The 19254-nt window shown below is 40.7% G+C and overlaps 1 protein-coding gene and 1 long non-coding RNA gene across 6 annotated transcripts in view; one reads left to right on the top strand and one right to left on the bottom strand.

Moving 5' to 3' along the window:
- The window catches only part of LOC105714106 (uncharacterized), a 171921-nt gene that overhangs the window by 142110 nt on the left and 10557 nt on the right, over positions 1–19254 (top strand). For 2 of the 5 annotated variants that reach the window (XR_010338756.1, XR_001106739.2), the window contains 3 exons: positions 2099–5124; positions 6393–6554; positions 6812–10506. This is a non-coding gene — a long non-coding RNA (uncharacterized LOC105714106). Of the gene's footprint in view, positions 1–2098; positions 5125–6392; positions 6555–6811; positions 10508–19254 lie in introns of those variants that run through there. The other 3 variants (XR_010338758.1, XR_010338759.1, XR_010338757.1) reach the window with 3 other exon arrangements.
- The window catches only part of CCDC192 (coiled-coil domain containing 192), a 211684-nt gene continuing 194245 nt past the window's right edge, over positions 1816–19254 (bottom strand). The window contains exon 7 of the mRNA XM_064366283.1: positions 1816–2137. Coding sequence (XP_064222353.1) covers positions 1851–2137 — 287 coding nt within the window. The 3' untranslated portion in view covers positions 1816–1850. The remainder of the gene's footprint in view (positions 2138–19254) is intronic.

Here is a 19254-nt window from a genome sequence, read left to right as displayed (position 1 = left end):
CAGCTCATTGGTAAAATCATAATAGAAGATTGTATTTTGCTTTGGTTTTAGTCTTTTTCCTAAGGGAAAAATCAGTGTTGTGTGTTTTCCCAGGGAGATACTGAACCAGGACACTTTTCCCAAAGGACTGCAGCTCTGATTCACCCATTTTTAATTGTTTTTATTGCTTTAGTTTTATTTCCTTTCTATCCTTGCTAATGTTAATAAAATGCATGCCATAAAGAAATAAACTCTTGAGGACATGAAAGGACAGACCTCATGGCTATTTACTCTGCTGGCGGCTCCTGCTCTTTAGTACCCCAACATTCACCAGTTTGAAGCTTGCCCTCCATGACAGCTTTCTTTTCACAACACAGCTGCATACTGAACTGGTCGGTGCCACCCCTCCCTCGCAGTGTGACAAATTTCTGGTAAGACGATAATGCTAAGTTCTTTCACCATCTGTCTAGTATTGTTTCCTTGCCTCCCCCTACTCCTACCAGGAATGTCTAAAAACACAGTAGTCTACAGCTGCGTGGTTTACGTGACTATTGCTGTCTGAAGGGGGAAACATGCAGCATTTCCTCATGAACATTTCCTTTATTTTGTTTCCTTCCAATATGAACATTATAGTGTACATTCAAACCCATGGACTTGAACTTGAGTTTGTCACCTAGGAGACTACTTGTGATTGGTGGGATCTGACTGTACCTGGATGACACTTAAAAAACTTTTATTTGCATTTCTCTAATGACCAGTGATGCTGAGCATTTTTTCATATGCTTGTTGGCCTCATATATGTCTTCTTTTGTAAAGTATCTGTTCATATCCTTCGCCCATTTTTGAATGGGCTTGTTTGTTTTTTTCTTGTAAATCTGTTTTAGTTCGTTGTAAATTCTGGATATCAGCCCTTTGTCAGACGGGTAGGCTGCAAAAATATTTTCCCATTCTGTTGGTTGCTGATTCACTCTATTGACTGTTTCTTTCGCCGTGCAGAAGCTGTGGAGTTTGATTAGGTCCCATTTGTCTATTTTGGCTTTTGTTGCCAATGCTTTTGGTGTTGTGGTCATAAAGTCCTTGCCTACACCTATGTCCTGAATGGTTTTGCCTAGGTTTCCTTCTAGGGTTTTTATGGTGTTAGGTCTTATGTTTAAGTCTTTAATCCATCTGGAGTCAATTTTAGTGTAAATAGGAACACTTTTACACTGTTGGTGGGAGTGTAAATTAGTTCAACCATTGTGGAAGACAGTGTGGCAATTCCTCAAGGACCTAGAAATAGAAATTCCATTTGACCCAGCAATCCCATTACTGGGTATATATCCAAAGGATTATAAATCATTCTACTATAAGGACACATGCACATGAATGCTCATTGCAGCACAGTTTACAATAGCAAAGACCTGGAACCAACCCAAATGCCCATCGATGATAGACTGGACAGGAAAAATGTGGCACATATATAGCATGGAATATTATGCAGACATCAAAAACGATGAGTTCGCGTCCTTTGTAGGGACATGGATGAACCTGGAAACCATCATTCTCAGCAAACTGACACAAGAACACAAAATCAAGCATCGCATGTTCTCACTCATAGACAGGTATTGAACAATGGGAACACATGGACACAGGGAGGGGAGCACTATACACTGGGGTCTGTTGGGGGGGAGTGGGGGGACAGCGGGAGGTGGGGAGTTGGGGAGGGATAGCATGGGGAGAAATGCCAGATATAGGTGAAGGGGAGGAAGGCAGCAAATCACACTGCCACGTGTGCACCTATGCAACAACCTTGCATGTTTTTCACATGTACCCCAAAACCTAAAATGCAATAAAAAAAAAAAAAACTTTTATTGTTTTCTTACTGGGAATGTTTACAAATTCTCATCAGAGACCACAAGAGGGACGTCATCGAAAGAGAAAATTGGGGCTTTTTGTAAACATTCTGGAGGGTCCTTGACCTCTTGGGAAGGTTGCGCACTCCACTCAGCTTCCAGCTGCTGAATCTTCCTTTCCTTTTCCTCCAAAATTTCTTGAGGCTGAGTGATCCTCTCGGTCTGAAGGGAAACCTGGGTCGACAGTTCCATAATCAGGCTAATTTTTCTATCACTTTTCTCCACAGGTGGGAGACCTCCACAGAACTCCTCCAGCAATCTGTCTTCTAAAGCAAACAAGAAAAGGGAAGTCTGAGCAGTTTTGATTAGATTTCCCGGAAAGCAAAGAGAGGAAAAATGAAAAAAGCTTAATTTCTCACTTTCTTAAAAGAGAGCACAGATGTTGCATCATCTGGTTAGATACCCTGAGAATAAAATCTGGATCCAGTGAGAGGAAAGATTCTGGGTGCTCATGAAAAAAGAAACAAAACAAAACTTGGGAGCCTCTTGAGAATGTACAGAATCAGCCCTTGCCAACTCGTTTTTATGTGGATTTAACTTTCAATTAACCATAGGAATGATTCAGCCATGAAAATCCAATCTATGAGCAACAGCCATCCCAACTTTCATGTTTTTCTTTTCCCTAAGAATCTTTCACAAGAGCTATGATCAAGTAGAATTAAGCTTTGATTTGAATTTTAATTCAATTGAAAATAAAAAAAAATGAAAAGTTTGCCATTACTCTTTCTGGGGAAAGCAATAAAGAGGAAAGACTAGTTTCTAAACCCAAGTCAGGTTTCCCGTCCAGTCGGCAAGGGTGCAATTTGAGGTGCTCCAGGAAAACTCTATTATCATGGTATTTCCCATACCGATTCATTTCTTTAAGGCCTGAAGGCTTTTTGGCACTTCTTAATTAAATCACAAATACCTCCTGGACATGAAAGCTTATCCTTTAGCAATTTCTATCAGTTAACCCCTCAGATAAGGATAAGGCCTGAGTGAGTAAGGAGAGAGAGACTTCCAACAAAGAGATAACAGTTGAGTGGTCGTAAGGAGTCCTTGAAAACACCTCCATAGCCCATCAAAAAATGGGCTCCTTAAATTCAAGTCCATCTTACTAGCTTTTAGCAGTACCCTATCACTCTTGAAATTTCCAGCATTAAATGTCTCTGAGCTATATAAAAGGCAGACTTAGGTGTAAGTAGTAAGAGATGTCAAGGGCTTGGGTATCATTTCAGAACTAATGGAGCTAATTGCATATATGAATGAACCTGACGCGTGGTCTCCACGGTGGATTGTTATAATTGAGGTCCCCCATTTATGAGATCCCCAGTGAAAACCAATCTCACAGCTTCACCTGAGAGAAACATTGCTGTCAGTCTCAGATACAAAGGCCTGCTACTATTGGGTACCTACACACCTGCTAAAAATGGGCCAGCTTTGCTGTAGTGATGCATGCAGGCAAAAAAAAAAAAAAAAAAAAAAAAAAAAAAAAAAAAAAAATCACCCATTTCTCAGCAAATAAAATTAATTAGTAGTTATCACATTCCCAAGGGATCAAGGGGTAAAATCTTTGGCAACACATTGCACAGTGGGCAGGGTGTTTTTAGCTTCGCAAAAGTGATAAGAGGAGACATAAGGCTATTCTCTGCTCTTAGAAATTATTAGCACTTTAGTAAGGTTTAAGTATCCATGGGGAAATTTTTGTTCTGAATTTCTGTTAGAATACTTAAAATTATAACAATAATATTTAAGATCGCCCATTCTCCATTATTCCGACCAGTTTGAAGGACGGGCACAGTGGATCACACCTGTAATCCCAGCATTTTGGGAGGCTGAAGCAGGTGGATCACTTGAGGTCAAGAGTTCGAGTCCAGCGTGGTCAACATGGTGAAACCTCATCTCTACTAAAAATACAAAAATTAGCTGGGAGTGGTGGTGTGCACCTGTAATCCCAGCTACTCAGGAGACTGAGACTTGAGAATCACTTGAACTCGGGAATTGGAGGATGCAGTGAGCCGAGATTGCACCACTGCATTCCAGTCTGGGTGACAGAGTGAGACTCCATCTCCAAAAAAAGAAAGAAAGAAAGAAAGAAAGATGTTGGTTTGAGTACCTTTTATAAGTTAACAAGCAATGAAAAAACATCTCAAATTTCAAAAGACCATTTAGTTTATTGACTCTGTGACAGGCCTGTGCTTTCCACTCCAGGAGAGGGAGTCCATATGGCAGGAGGCCTTCCTTATCTGCCGATGTGCCAGGGTCTCACCTTTCCTTTCATTTGACCAGAGCTGTACTGTCCAATACAGTAGTCACTAGTGACATGCGACCATTAAGCACTGGAATGTGGCTAGTCTGAATAGAGATGTGCTTTAATGTAAAATACACATTTGACTGGAAGATTCAGTTTAAAAAATGTTAAATATTTCACATTTTCTATATTGCTTATGCATTACAATGATAATATTTGAATATTTTGTGTTAAAGAAAATGTATTTTTAAAATAATTTCACTGACTTATTTTTATGTTTTAAAAAATGTGGCTCCTAAAAAATTTTAAATGCATAGCTTACATTTGTGACTCCCATTATATTTCTGTTGGATAATGCTGAGCTAGCGTTTCCTTCCAGATGAGCACTCTCTGAAACCCAGGTGGACGTGTTACCTGGAGATGGCTCTAGTTAATCTGCACAGATATTATTTGAGAGGGAGGATCTCTGGTCCTCAACCATTGGCATACAGATCATTTTTCTGTTACCCCAGAGGGTGGAGTCATGGAAATCAAAGTTTGGCAAAAAGTGATGACTGCCAATTAATTTTATTTGCTGAGGAGCAGGTGATTTCTTTCATGAATGCACTACCATAGCAAAGCTGCCCCATCTTAAGCAGGTGTGTAGTTATCCAGGTAGCAGGTTTTTGTATCTGTGACTGACAGTAATGTTTCTCTCAGTCCCTAAGCTACTTCTTAAAATACATAAGAAACTGATTCAGATAGGTTGAAGTGAGTTTTATCAGGAGTGGGAGAAGGGAAATGGCCGCAAAGTGGCCAGGGAAGATGCTGAGGAGAGGAGGAGTGAGTGGCGGGGGATGCAGGACCTCCACAGGGGGCAGGGCTAGAGGTGGGTGCAGTGGAGCTTCACTGTGCCTGTCTGACATCTTCTTCCTCTTTAACTTCTTCCATCTTTTCTCTCCCCAGTTTTTCCTCTGCTTTTAGAATGAGTTATCTTCAAAGAATTCGTACAATGAAGAGAGTTTAGTGCCACCCCTGTGTAAGGTTTGTTAAGACTCAACTGCTCTTGGTCAATAAGACTTGACTGCTGTTGGTTGGCAAGAGGCTAGGGTTACAAGACCTTGTTTGCATACTGGGCTCTTTAAGGGAAGGCCAGGCTGTGCGAGCATGGGAGAAGGGAGCATGCCTGAGCATGTCTGAGCCTGCCCGAGCTCGTCCGGGCTTGTCCGAGCTTTTGGAGAAAAGCGGCGGGGGCGGTTTGCGTCTGAGCTCCCAGCGAGACAACCGGCCTTACGCCCTGGTCAAACTGGTCAAAAAGTTTTTACACAATGCAGTATAGATAAAATATTTTGTTCACCCAGCTCTAATGATGCAGCAGCAAAAATGCAGTGACGCGGCATTGCATAGGCAGTCACGGTCACTAGGGCCACATCCTCCATCTGGAAGAGAGTAATACAGGGAGAAGGTAGAAAGAAAATGAGAGAAGGAGAAGCAGGTGTCTAGGCAGCTTGGGCTGCTATCACAAAATACCACAGAGCGGGTGACTTAAACCAGAAACATTTATGTTTATAGTTCTGAGGGCTGGAAGTCTCAGATCAGGGTGTCAGGATGGTCAGGTTCTGGTGATGACTGTCTTCCTAGCCATTTTCTTGCTACATCCTCACATGGCAGAAGAAAGAGACCAAAAACTCTCTCACGTCTCTTCTTATAAGGGCACTGGCTGCATCACGAAAGGCCCACTCTCATGACCTCATTCAAGCCTAATTATTTCCCACAGGCCCCATCTCCAAGTGCCATCTAGTCTGGTGCTAGGGCTTCAACCCAGGAATTATGATGGGGACATAATTTAGTCCATGGCACAAGGAGAAGACAGTTGGAAAAGCGTTAGATGCTGAAAAAAAGAGAGATAGCATGAGGATTCCCATTGTTTTGTTCTCATGTATTAAATGAAAATGCTAATAGACAACCTAAAGACATACTAAAAATAAAAAATTCTCATACAAGCATATTTTACTACTAAATAGTCCATTTACACAAATAACACAAATATTTTGTTCCATTTCTAAACACATTACAACAAACAAAAGTGTTTAAAACTCTTTAGCAAAGTGAGGGACTTCAAGAGCTTCATGTCCTATTTGTATTGGAAAGGGCCCAAGGCCACCCCAGTGAGTTTTCTAGAATCTACCACTAACCATTTCACTACTCTCCCCTATCTAGTCTCCCTTGTCTGTAACAGGAAATGATGTGTGTCCCCAAGGTTCTGACAGCTGTATATGTCCTACAATTCACACACCTGTGGTCTTTTGTAGGCTCTGCTGGCAGCTCCCTGAAGCCTGGAGGTGCTGTTATCTTACCAGATCATCTCAGCCTTAACCCCACACCCAGAGGATCCAGGAAATCCAGAGATTGCAACAAGAAAAGCTCTTCTATGTGTGAGAAAGAGAGGAAAAACCTGATTGGCCACAGTGAGGGTATGAACTAATCACTCTAGCTGCTACTGCAGGAGTTTTTACAAGCATATACTATTTTTCATCATTTTCCTTCTTTCTGCCTTTACTTAAAATGGATGTAAGGCAGGACTGAGAATGAGGGTTTAGGGTCCTGGCAAAAAGGCTGCAGGGAATGGCCAGTGGGAGTTGGGCAGGGTTAGAAAAATTTAGCAAGAGGAGAGGCAGTCCCAGCATTCTGCCTTCCGTTGATCCAAGCTGTGCTCACTTTTCTATGTCAGGCTTGGAAGACTGAAGGTCCAGAAGAAAATATGACATTGCCTTTGGCCATTTCCAGCTTCCTGTTCTTCATACCCTGAAAACCTTCATGCTCTGAGAAAAGCGACACGTGAGAGATATATCAAAAATGACTAATAGCTAAACAGATAACAACAGAGGCTACTGTAGTTGAAGCAGTACCTTCAGAGACTGAGAGCTGACTACATTTTGAAGGTGGTCTAATCTCACCTGCTACCGAGTATAGGAATTATTTCTGAAACATCTCTGATAATTTTCTAAGCAAGTGATCTCAGTCACTGGTGTCCCTCCAGCTCTTCAGAGGTTGGCTGCCAATTATAATCCATGAGTTAAAAATCTGCATTTTGTGATGACTGCAGCTGCACATTGTTACAGAGAGACCTGACAGAGGGAACGCTGCCATACATAGACTGGGAGGACAGTGGGATCCCACTTGTTGCTAATCAGAGCAAGAAGGTGTGGTTTCATATTAGGTCAACAGACCTAGAATATGTGAAAACATTGCTTTACTAGTCCAAGAAGTTAACTTTTCTGTAAACAGTGATACAGAGCTGAAAAGTGACCCAATGAATAGGAGGAAGAGTTCTTTTAGATTTTCTCAATACTTCTTGCTAAAAAGGGATGTTCCCTTTTAGATTTCTTCATGGGTGCCACCAAAAAGTATGCATTAAACAGAGAAATGCTGAGAAGCACTGATCTAATTTCTGATGCAAGTACCCCTAATAATGGGAAATATACTTGTTCCTCACCAGATTCCAAGTATCCTTCATAGTCATCTTCTTGTTCATTCCTTCACCCAATAATTATATTTGAGAACTTGCACCTAGAGAGTGAATAAGATCATGTCAGCTCCCACAGCTGCAGCTTCACAGTGGTGTAGGGGAGTGGCAGCAGTGAGTTAGGCCCAAAGGGTATAAAGCATTAGCCTAAGCAAACATCTCAGCTGAGTACTCACTCGTGAAAGTTTACTTTTCTGTCTGCCTTTCAAGCTAATGACTAAGGCTGCCAAGTATTTACTCAACAAGAAAGACTCAACCAGGATCACGGTGAGGTGATTAAATACCTCATTCCACCAGAGCCACCCAGGATTGCTGTTTGGCCTAAAAGACAGTGACAGCTTCCTCCTCTGTACATACGCCCATCACTGTGACTCACTACGTGCTGGTTTTGAAAGTTGTGTATATTTGTCAGCAGCCACCACAGAGCCCAGTTTCATCTCTTGCCATACTTGGACTTGCACAGTGGCACACCTTTAGGATATATTCTTTAGAAATATATCCCTCCTACTTAAATTAAAAAAAAAAAAAGGAAAACTTTTTAGGTTTTCTGCCCTCTAGATTTTTACAGTGAACAATTTGCAAATGGCTATTCTCTGAAATAAATGATTCACTTATTTTTTTGTATTGTAGTATAAATATTTTTCTTTTTGAAAATCAGATTAGTCCTATGTCTTGAGGTTTCATTTATCCTCCCCTTTTAACATTTTCACTTGCAAAGAGACCAATCTCTATAGCACCAAATGACTGACTTCAAAGGTACTTCAATTTCCTTCCACTAAAGCTGTGAACATTTAAGATACATCTGTAGTAGGCACGTGTTAATTGAGTTGGAAAAAACAAACAGCATTATAAGAATAAATTGATTGGCAAAGAGATTTGGTCACTAAAAGGAATTAAAATGTAGTACAATATTTGCTAGGAATTTTTGATAATATATCTTAATGAAGATCAGTCTTAGTTATATTTTAAAGGAAAAATCTGAAATGCAATGGTGCACTGGAGGGAATATATGTTTTCACCTAGCAGCAGGCCGAAACTTGTGAGTTTAAGAAGATCTGTCTGTTTTTGTAAGTGCCTTAGAAGGGAACAAATACTTAGTCGAGACCATGATGGAAGGGCTGCAGGCCGAATGACATGGGGCAGTGCTACTGAGAGCAGTGGATCAGAGAGTAGAACACCCAATGAAAAGAAAAACAAGAAAACAAGAGGCAAGAGAGACCATGTAGGAAGCAGTTGTTGCTTACTGTTCATCTGGCCCCAAGAAGTTGTGGTGCCTGCATATATCTTAGTCTGCTTGGGCTGCCTTAGTTTATGCAGAAATGTATTTCTCATAGTTCTGGAGACTGGGAAGTTGAAGATCAAAGTGCCGGCAGGTTCACTGTCTAGTGAGGACCCATTCCTCGTAGATGGTGCCTCTCAGCTGTGTCCTCACATGGTGGAAAAGCCAATAAGCTCCCTCAGGATTCTTTTATAAAGCATTACTCCCATTCATGAGGGCTCTGCCTTCATGACCTAGTCACCTCCTAAAGGCCTCACCTTTTAATAGCATTAAAAGGTGATTGAATGTCAACATACCTATTTTGGAGGGCCACAAACATTCAGACCCTAGCACCGCACCAGTCTCCAGGCCAGAGTGAGGGGTCTGGCTGATGAAGACACTTCTAGGACTTGTTTACTGTTTAGGGAACAGGTAGAATGAGTGAAAAACACTTGTCTCTAACCACGAGCATCACTCATGTGGCAATTAGATGCTCTCATGGTGAGAGGTGTGTGGGAGCTAAGCAGACCAAGGGAAATACAGATTCCTATCTTTCTTCTTATGCCCACTCTGAGGCATATACTCTAGGGCCCACGTTCATCATTTATTTAAGTGGTAATTCCCTCTTGCCTAGTATTTAAATATTGCAATAGCGTCTTCTCTAGTCACCCTGTTTCTGCTACTTTAGTCTGGTTTCAACTCTTCACAGAGAGGTCCCATTAAAATATGTCAGGTCTTGACACTCTTGCCTACAATCCACCAGTGACTTTTCATCTTAGGCAGACCAAAATCTCACACTGACCTTCAAGGCCCTGTGTGATCTGGGACCCCTTTACCTCAATAGCACATATCCTAATCCTCCTTCCTCCTCTCCAGAGTAAATGCAACATTGACTCTGCTACATCTCCACAATTTCATTGCTGTTCTGCGAGGCCTGGCATGTTCTTATCCCAGGACCTTTGCATTTACTCTTTCCTCTGCCTGGACAATTGTACACCTGATGCATACATGTCTAGCTCTCTCAATTCCTTCAGGTCTTCACTCTCCAAAGTCACCTTCACACAGTGAAGCCTTCCCTGGCCATCCTACCTACAATTTCAACCCAAGTGCCATTGCTGAATACTTCAAATCCCTGTTTTCTGCCTTATTTTTACTGACATGCTGTATTCATCTATTCTAGATTTTGTTTTTATCTTGTTGGTAGTCTCTCTCCCCTGCTAGAATGAAAGATCCATGAAAGCAGAGCTTTTTTATTGTCTTGTTCAGTACTGTGTCTCCTATGCCCAAAATCATGCATGAATTGTGGGGATGGTCGTTTGTCAAGTGAATAAATAAATGAAAGTTAAGTGCATACATAATACAAATCACCTAAGAAAGTATTGGTCTAAAGGTTACAATTGGCATGTCATTAGGATGAATACAAAAATATCCTAGGCCGGGCACAGTGGCTCACGCCTGTAATCCCAGCACTTTGGGAGGCCGAGGCGGGCAGATCACGAGATCAAGAGATCGAGCCCATCCTGGCCAACATGGTGAATCCCCATCTCTACTAAAAATACAAAAATTAGCTGGGCATGGTGATATGCGCCTGTAGTCCCAGCTACTCGGGAGGCTGAGGCAGGAGAATTGCTTGAACTAGGGAGGCGGAGGTTGCAGTGAGCCGAGATTGCACCACTGTACTCCAGCCTGGTGACAAAGCGAGACTCCGTCTCAAAAAAAAAAATCCTAGATTTCCTCCCCAGGCATATTTTTTCTTCAAATACTGCTTCCACTACTGCATTAAAAAAAATAAACTGTTCTCATTGCATGTAATATTGCTGAGTTTACTTTCTTTTTTGATAGAAAATGGAAAGTTAGAAATGTCTTCTCAATCTAGGATGTAGATTGCTATACACTATAAAAATGGTTCCCCAAACGTGGCACTGGGAAATCTCTGTTAATGTGGAGAATCCAAGATCTCATCCTTGAAATTCTGCTTGAGCTAATCTAGAAGGGCACCTGGGAATCTATCCTTTTATAGAGCTTCCCAAGGAAATCTATCAGCCAGGTTTCTACAGTGAATTTCTGCTGACCTACAAGATTGACGGTGAACCAATATTTGACTAAATCCTAACAGGTAGGCCGGAAATCACCACACAAGCCTATTCTTGACAAGGCTGCAATATTCACAGCTGGAGGAGGGAGAGCACATCTATTGTGCTGGCTACATGACAAGGCTCTGCGTTTAAATGCTACTAGCTGATTGAATGCATCCATGGTCCTTGCAACCCAGCCCCCGTCCTTTAATTAGCTTACATCCCAACAATATCTTGCCAGTTCTAATTTGGCTAAATTATCTCCAGAACACACAGAAAAAATAATGAGTGTTTAGGAGTTTGTTTCTGTTTTTGCTTTCATTTCTGTTTCAGTGAATGAATACATCTATTTCCTTAGTCTGTCTTTTCTTTCCTTTTCCTTTGGGTAGTGGATGGAAAAGAGAGGGTGAGCCAGAGAGAGAGGAAGGCAGAGATTGCAGTTTGGGTTGGAAGTATAGTGACTCCCCAGCTTCCATAGAAGTTTAACAGTTACCCCCACCATGCCCTCCTGAGGATCTGAATCCAGGGCTGTATTCCTGGAGCTTGCTGGAGTCAGCGCATATGTCCAAGAAGACCGATAACACTTTGCTAGCAGAGGCAGGGTGTTGGTTGTTTGTGTGGAAAAGCAAGTGATGATGTCTCAAAGATGACACCATAAGATGAATATAGGAGTGTGAGAGGTGGGGGTAGGCCCCAGTGGCCAGACATTGGCTGGTGGGCAGAGTGCAGTGCTGTATCCCGTCTTCTGTCTACTCACCAGTAGGGCAAAGTGTTCCACTAGGGTGAGGGTAGGATAACTTAGGCTAACTTACCTCATCAGTCTCTTTCTGGGGCACGGTTCCTTCCCACCCACTGCAGGGTGAGCCACTACACCTGACCATTTTACGTGTTTTGGATTGAATGTTGCACTACTGTCAAATGTGGGACTTTTTCAAGTTTTTCTTCCTGGTGGTGCATAAGGGTTAGTTAAGGATACCTCCTTATGAAATCAGGAATGCCTATTCAGATCATTTGTTTGCCTTAATTTTTAAAAGGTATTACAGTTTCTAATGTTGTACAGCATTGAGAAATAAATTAATGTAGTAATAATAGTATTATTAGGGCTATTCTTTATAATGACTGAAAAAAATTTTTTGAGAAAGATGGGATAAAGGGTCCATTGCTATTGTTCATCAGGATTTTACTTGTTTAAACTGTGCCAAGGAATGGGCTTTGCACAGAGGAAGTACAAGTTATTTTGGTTTAGTTGACGTGACACTGCTATTAAATGTCCCTGATGACAGAACACTTGACTGCAGTCATTTTTCGTACAAAATTTTGACTGACATGTGCAACTATACATGCCTACACCCAGCCCCTTCTCTTTTTTAAATTTCACCCCATCTCTCATTTTCTTTCTTTTGATCAGCCTTGGGATAACAGAGAGAGATAGCACTACTGGTCTGCAGAGAAGTCTCTCTTTTCCTAGTCCCCTAGATATGGTGCTAGGTCTCAAGACAGTGTCTTTTGGCTGGAGCTTAAAAATGTGTGTATAAGACATAATAAACTGCAAAAGATACTACTGCAGCAGCAGGTTCACACAGAACTTATTTGTGTTGTCCATTTATTTTGTCCTGAATGCTAAAAACAATGAAATCAATTGCTACTAGAACCAGCCAAGTAGGATCATCACATAATTCTCAGAACATATTATTCTCTGAGTGGTGGCCACTCTCTCACTTAGTGACATGGCTGAAATTCGTTATTGAGATTTTCACTTACATAAAACGTAGAACAGAGGAAGCTCCATCCATGATTCTCAGAAAGCTTGGAAGAGTACTTTAGAAATAGGGAAAGGGGGAGTGGAGCGGGACAGCAGGGGGTGGGGAGTTGGGGAGAGATAGCATGGGGAGAAATGCCACATATAGGTGAAGGGGAGGAAGGCAGCAAATCACACTGCCACGTATGCACCTATGCAACAATCTTGCATGTTTTTCACATGTACCCCAAAACCTAAAATGCAATTAAAAAAAAAAAGAAATAGGGAAGTGTGGTAGGCAGAATAATGACTACCCTCAAAGCTGTCCACAAAGATGTCCAGAAAAATATTCCCCCAAGAGTTCCCCAAAACCTTTGAATATGTTGCTTTATATGACCAAAGAGACTTTGCAGATGTGATTAAGGATTCTGAGATGGGAAGATTGTCTTGGATCATCTGGGTGGACCCAAAGTAATCACAAGGACAATAAAAGGGAAGTAGGGGGTCAGAGTCAGAGAAACATATCTGAACATGTTACAATGCTGGCTCTGAAGACAGAGACAGGGGCTGCAAGCCAAGGGATGTGAGTGGCCTAAAGAAGATGGGAAAGGCAAAGAAAGATATGTTCCTCTAGAACTTATAAAAATAGCACAATCCTGTTGACACCTTGATTTTAGTCCAGTGACACCTGTTTTGGACTTCTGACCTCCATCTGTAAGAACTATAAAAGATCACCAGCCAGGAGTGGTGGCTCACGTCTGTAATCCCAGTACTTTTGGGAGGCTGAGGCAGGCAGATCACCTGAGTTTGAGACCAGCCTGACCAACATGGTGAAACTCTGTCTCTACCAAAGATACAAAAATTAGTCAGGCATAGTGGTGGGCACCTGTAATCTCAGCTACCCAGGAGGCTGAGGCAGGAGAACTGCTTGAATCCAGGAGGCAGAGGCTGCAGTGAGCCGAGATCACACCACTTCACTCAGAGTGAGACTCCTTCTCAAAAAAAAAAAAAAAACTGTAAGTTCACAAACTTGTTTTACTTTAAGCTACTAAGATATTATAATTTGTCATAGCAGCAACAGAAAATGAATAGAGAAAGGAAAAAACTAAAGAACATCTGAATAATGAAGACAATCTATCCATTATAGGAGAGCCAGAAAGCTCATTTAGTGCATTGTCACCAGTGGACTTGGATTTCAACTATTTGCAACTGAAGGTTTCCAGACATCCAGAGAGATCTGGATTACAGACCCTCCTGCCGCCTCTGGAATCTTAAACCATTATAGTTCCCTCTTCTGTGTAAATGTTAATCTTTCTACTTTTAAGCATTTAAACATAATTGCTGTCATTTTAGAAAGGAAATAAAACTTTTAGACTACGTAATGCCTTTTCAGCTATTACTCTGTCACTCTGCTCCCCTTTCACAGTCAAAGCTCTTGGGTGAGTTGTCTATACTCTTCTCCCTTTCCTCTACAGTAGTCCCTGCTCATTCTTGGAGGATAGTTCCAAGACCCCCAGTGGATGCCTGAAACCACAGACAGTACCAAACTTCACATATACTATGCTTTCTTCCTGCACACACATACCTGTGATAAAGTTTAATTATAAATTAGGCACAATAAGAGATTAACAAAAATAATGAATAGTAAAATAGAACAGTTATAATAATATACTATAATAAAAGTTATGTGAACATGATCTCTCTCTCTCTCTCTCTCTCTAAATATCTTATTGTATTATACTCACCTATTTTCAGACCATGGTTTACCTTGAGTAACTAAAACTGCAGAGAGCAAAATCACACATAAAAGGGGTCTGCTGTATTTTTCTCATGTCAACCTATTACAAGCTAATTTTTGTTTTCAGAAGGGCCTTACTAAACTTGGCCTTGCTGAGGTTACCAATATCACCAAATCCAAAGGACTTGCTTCAAGTTCATCTACCTGACCCCTAAACATTTGGCCTGTTGACAGTCTTCCTTAGAGCAGTCCCGTACTTCAACCACTCGTACACTGCTGAGTATGCAAACGGTGTTCAGATAAGGCAAAGGCAGAGATGTAAGCAATCCCGCTGGTCTGTACCTCACTTCCAATTTCTGTATGCTCCATTTTCCTTTTTTTCTGATCTGTAAATCTTCTCCTACCACGTGGCTGCACTGGAGTCTCTGTGAATCTGTTGTGATTCTGGGGGCTGCTCGATTCACGGGTAGTTCATTGCTCAATGAAACTCTTTTAAATTTAATGTGGCTGAAGGTTTTCTTGTATCATGATAATACAAAGGGGCTTTGTAGTGGCACACCTGCACACTCGGACATTTATTGTTGGAATGTACAGGGTTCAGGTCAGAAGATACCAAAAGAAAAGTAGGTTTTAGGGAGAGAGCCATGAAAGTGGTTTAAGCAAATGAGAATCAATAGCAGAGTTGAAGTGCGTAAAAATAATGTCACAGTGAGAGGGTCCTTGCACACTGGAGAGGAAGAACTTACAAAAGCAGCTACTGCTTATCAGTCTTCTCCAATACGAACAATAATACCTAACTTTATTTTTATTAACTTTCTTTCACTTTTACTTTGTACAACTTGCTTTTCATTTAAATTTTATATAATAAAACAACAGGAAGAAATTGACTCAAGGATGGGGTGAGGGACAGGGATGTCTCTGCTAAGTTAACTTGGCACCATGAAAATGCCCCATTCTTGAGGACAGCTTGTGGTATACTGTTCTCTCAATCCCTCCTCCTTGTGGAATGCCATTCCAATTTTATCAGCTTGACTTTATTTTTTTCATATCAAGATATAATTTCATCTTGAAATTACAAAAGATAATTCAAGTTATAGAGAAATTCTCCAAAAGGGGACTCAAACAAGCTTTTTTTTTTTAGTTTAAGAAATCTTCTGATATTTTATATAAATATTAATTTTCATAGGTTTTTTTTCTAATAGTTACCTACTTTATCAGGTAAGTTACATTCACTGAGAACATTATTAAAGCTAATGGTAACAGACTTATTTTCAGATGAGACTCAAATCCAAAGCACTTTAGAGAAGCATATGAACATGCAAAGCACCAAAAAAGAAAAAAAGAGAAAAAAAAAGAAGCATAAAAAAATGCCTAGGGGACTGATGGAATACTCGGCAAAATTCTTCTGTTGTTGTTGTATAAGTTTTGTTGTATATATTTGAGATGTATTATACATAAATAATAATAGAAAAATAAAACTTTTAGAGATATCAAAGAACTTCCATGGCTATGATTTATTTTTCTTTTTCCACAGCTTCTTCCCCTGTACTTGTGAGACAGGAGGAAAGAGGGGGGATAAAGGGAAAGTGGGGAAAGGTAGATATTTACAGAGCACCTACTCCATGTCATTTTACTAAGAACTTGTTCAGCAATTACACCAAAGCAGAGTAAATATTTGCCTCTTATTGCTACTATTATGCATGATACCACCAGACTCTTTGTATAGCTAGGAGCAGGTCTGAAACATGCAGCAACTTTTCAACCACATTACACCCTGCCTCTTCTATCAGCTAAGTATATAAGTCCATGGAAATCTTGTCCCATCAGCATCTCCTACTAATCTGGGGTCACAACATACCCATGGGGGTCATATGCTAAGTACTTCTCAATTGTTTATGGAATATTCCTGGCTTTAAAAGATAAAACAGACTAGGTGCGGTGACTCATGCCTGTAATCCCAGCACTTTGGGAGGCTGAAGTGGGCAGATAATATGTCAGGAGATCGAGACTAGCCTGGCCAACGTGGTAAAACTCTGTCTCTATTAAAATACAAAATATTAGCTGGGTGTGGTGGTGCATGCCTGTAATCCCAGCTACTCAGGAGAATGAGGCAGGGGAATGGCTTCCACCCAGGAGGTGGAGATTGCAGTGAGCTGAGATCTCGCTGTTGCACTCCAGCCTGGACAACAGAGCAAGACTCCATCTCAAAAAAAAAAAAGAAAGATAAAACAACAGGCCAGATGTCTCATTCTTTTTTGTTTCCATCTACTATTAATTTCTGATCTAGAAAATGCTAAGAATCTTAGGAATTGGCAGCAGGGTTGTTGTTAAGACTATTGTGGGCATTTGTTCTGGCTGCTTCCCAAGATGACCCTCCCAGTGTTTTCTGGTTCTAACCACCTGGATAAACAAAGACTTAGGACACACATTCATTTTCAGCAGGTCAACTTTCCATTTAGTCTCAGGCTTAAGATGTAGAAATTATTTAAATTTAATCTGCATTATGTATTAATTGGTCACCTCAATTCTACAAACCACTTAAACCATCAAATGACAAAATGTGACAAAAATGGTGAAAGAACTTGTTTCCTTTTTAGGACTCAGATTAATCAATTAAGTAAGGTAATATTTAACTTGAGATTAGCCTCAAAGAATCAATATTGTCTGTGAATATATTGGTCAGAGTGATTCAGCTCCAAATAACAGGATATGTGACTATCAGCAACTTATACAATGGGAAGTTTATTATTATACCGAAGGTGAAACTCAGGGGAATTCCAGGGTTAGCACATTTTGTGAGTCTGGGGAGCCAGGTTGGCTTCTCTGGGATTCTTTTGTTTCTCCTTTCTATTTGCAATGTGGTTGCATTCTTCACAAGGCATTGTCTGAAAGTTGGAAGAGAAAGTCCTGTCTTGTCTCATCTTTTCAAAAGTTAGGAAAACTTCCGCGATGCTTGCAACAGAATCTACCTCATATTTTCGTGCGTGTGTGTCCCTGGTTATATCACCTCCCTGAAGCAGCCCTTGACAAAGAGAAAAAAGTCACCTCCATGATTGGTCAAGACGAATGAAAATCAGCATTCTGAAATGGGTGAGGAAGGACCCCCAACATACTCTATAAATAAATTATGAATAAAAATGAAGTTCTGTTTGCAAGGAAGAAGAACAGTATCTTTTGTGTAGGTGACTAATGGGGTCTGCCACAGCGAACAAAACTTTTCTTTATACCCAATGTCAATAATAGTGTATCATTCAGTACTGTTTTTGTTCAACAATCAGAAAGCCAAACTCTAACTGGCTTAACTAATAAAGAGAATATATTGGCTCCAGAGATAGCTTCAGGCAAGTCTTGAACTAGTGGCCTCGATAATGTAACTGAAAATGTGGCTTCTTTTGGTCTCTCTGCTCTCTCTTTACGGTGCCAGCTTCTTCCTAAGCCTGCTACTATTCTGGTAGTCAGATGGCTGCCATTATCTTCTAGAGAGAATTCTTCTCCTTTCTCATATTTCTACCTGCATTTACTACAGAAAAACAGGTAGGTTGTCTTTCCCACTAGCTTCAACAAATACTCCCCACATCCCATTGGCTCATTTAGATGACAAGCTCATCTCTGAATCAGTGAGGGAGCTATGTAATTGATATTTAAGCTTTCTTTCCTCCTTGCTTTTTTTTTTTTTTAAAGACAGGGGTTTACCCTATTGCCCAGGCTGGAGTGCAGTAGTGTGATGTGCGATCCCAGCTCACTTCAACCTCCACCTCCTGGGCTCAGGTGATTCTCCTACTTCAGCCTCCTGGGTAGCTGGGACTACAAGTGTGTGCCACCACACCGGGCTAATTTTTTGTATTTTTATGTAGAGAAGGGGTTTTGCCATGCTGCCTAAGCTGGTCCTGAACTCCTGGGCTCAAGTGATCTGCCTGCCTTGGCCTCCTGAAGTGCTGGTATTACAGGCATGAGCCACTATGCCTAGCCACATTTAAGCTGTCAACGTTGTAATGTACTTAAGAAATGCAATTTATAACAGAAATGAAAGAAAATCAGGAAAACGAGTGAATGAATGAATATATAAATAAATAAATAATAAACAGAGGCCCCTCCCCATGCCCAGCTGCCAGTCTTTTCTTAAAGAGAAAAGGGACCAAAGGTAAGCAAAAATAACTTATTAATACCTCTTTAGTGGCCAGGTGCAGTGGCTCACGCCTGTAATCCTAGCACTTTGGGAGGCCGAGGCTGGTGGATCACCTGAGGTCAAGAGATCAAGACCAGCCTGGTCAACATGATGAAATCTCATCTTTACTAAAAATACAAAAATTAGCCATGTGTGGTGGTGAGTGCCTGTAATCCTGGCTACTCAGGAGGCTGAACCAGGAGAATTGCTTGAACACAGGAGGCAGAGGTTGCAATTAGTTGAAATCTCACCATTGCACTCTAGCCTGGGCAAAAGAGCAAAAATTACATCTCAAAAAAAATAGGTTTTTTTAGTTTTCCAGTTTCTTTAGTTTTTTTAGTTTCCTAGAAATTATGATGACTGATGATCATAATGATAATCATCATTGATGATAAATGAATAAAATATAAATTCTGTGATTTATCAATGATGTATTCATTTATCATACATCACAGAATTATGTATTTATGTATGAGCACAAATCTCTTAAATGGGTAAAATAAGAATGTTGGCAAGTTAGAGTTTTAATTAAAACTGAAAAAAACTATTTCTAAAATGGTTCTATATTAACAACTGGTATAAGAAATGTGTGAAAGCAAATAGGACAGCTTAAATTCTCAAATTATCTTCTCTCCGCAAGGATGGTATAGGAGTGCAGGTGTGTGTATCTCTGC

This window comes from Aotus nancymaae, unplaced genomic scaffold (assembly GCF_030222135.1).
Source record: "Aotus nancymaae isolate 86718 unplaced genomic scaffold, 86718_ANA_hifiasm-v0.15.2.pri h1tg000064l_1, whole genome shotgun sequence".
In the NCBI taxonomy this organism is placed as follows: Eukaryota; Metazoa; Chordata; class Mammalia; order Primates; family Aotidae; genus Aotus; species Aotus nancymaae.
Note: the sequence above shows the minus strand (reverse complement) of the source record. Positions and strands in the feature narration are given on the sequence as shown.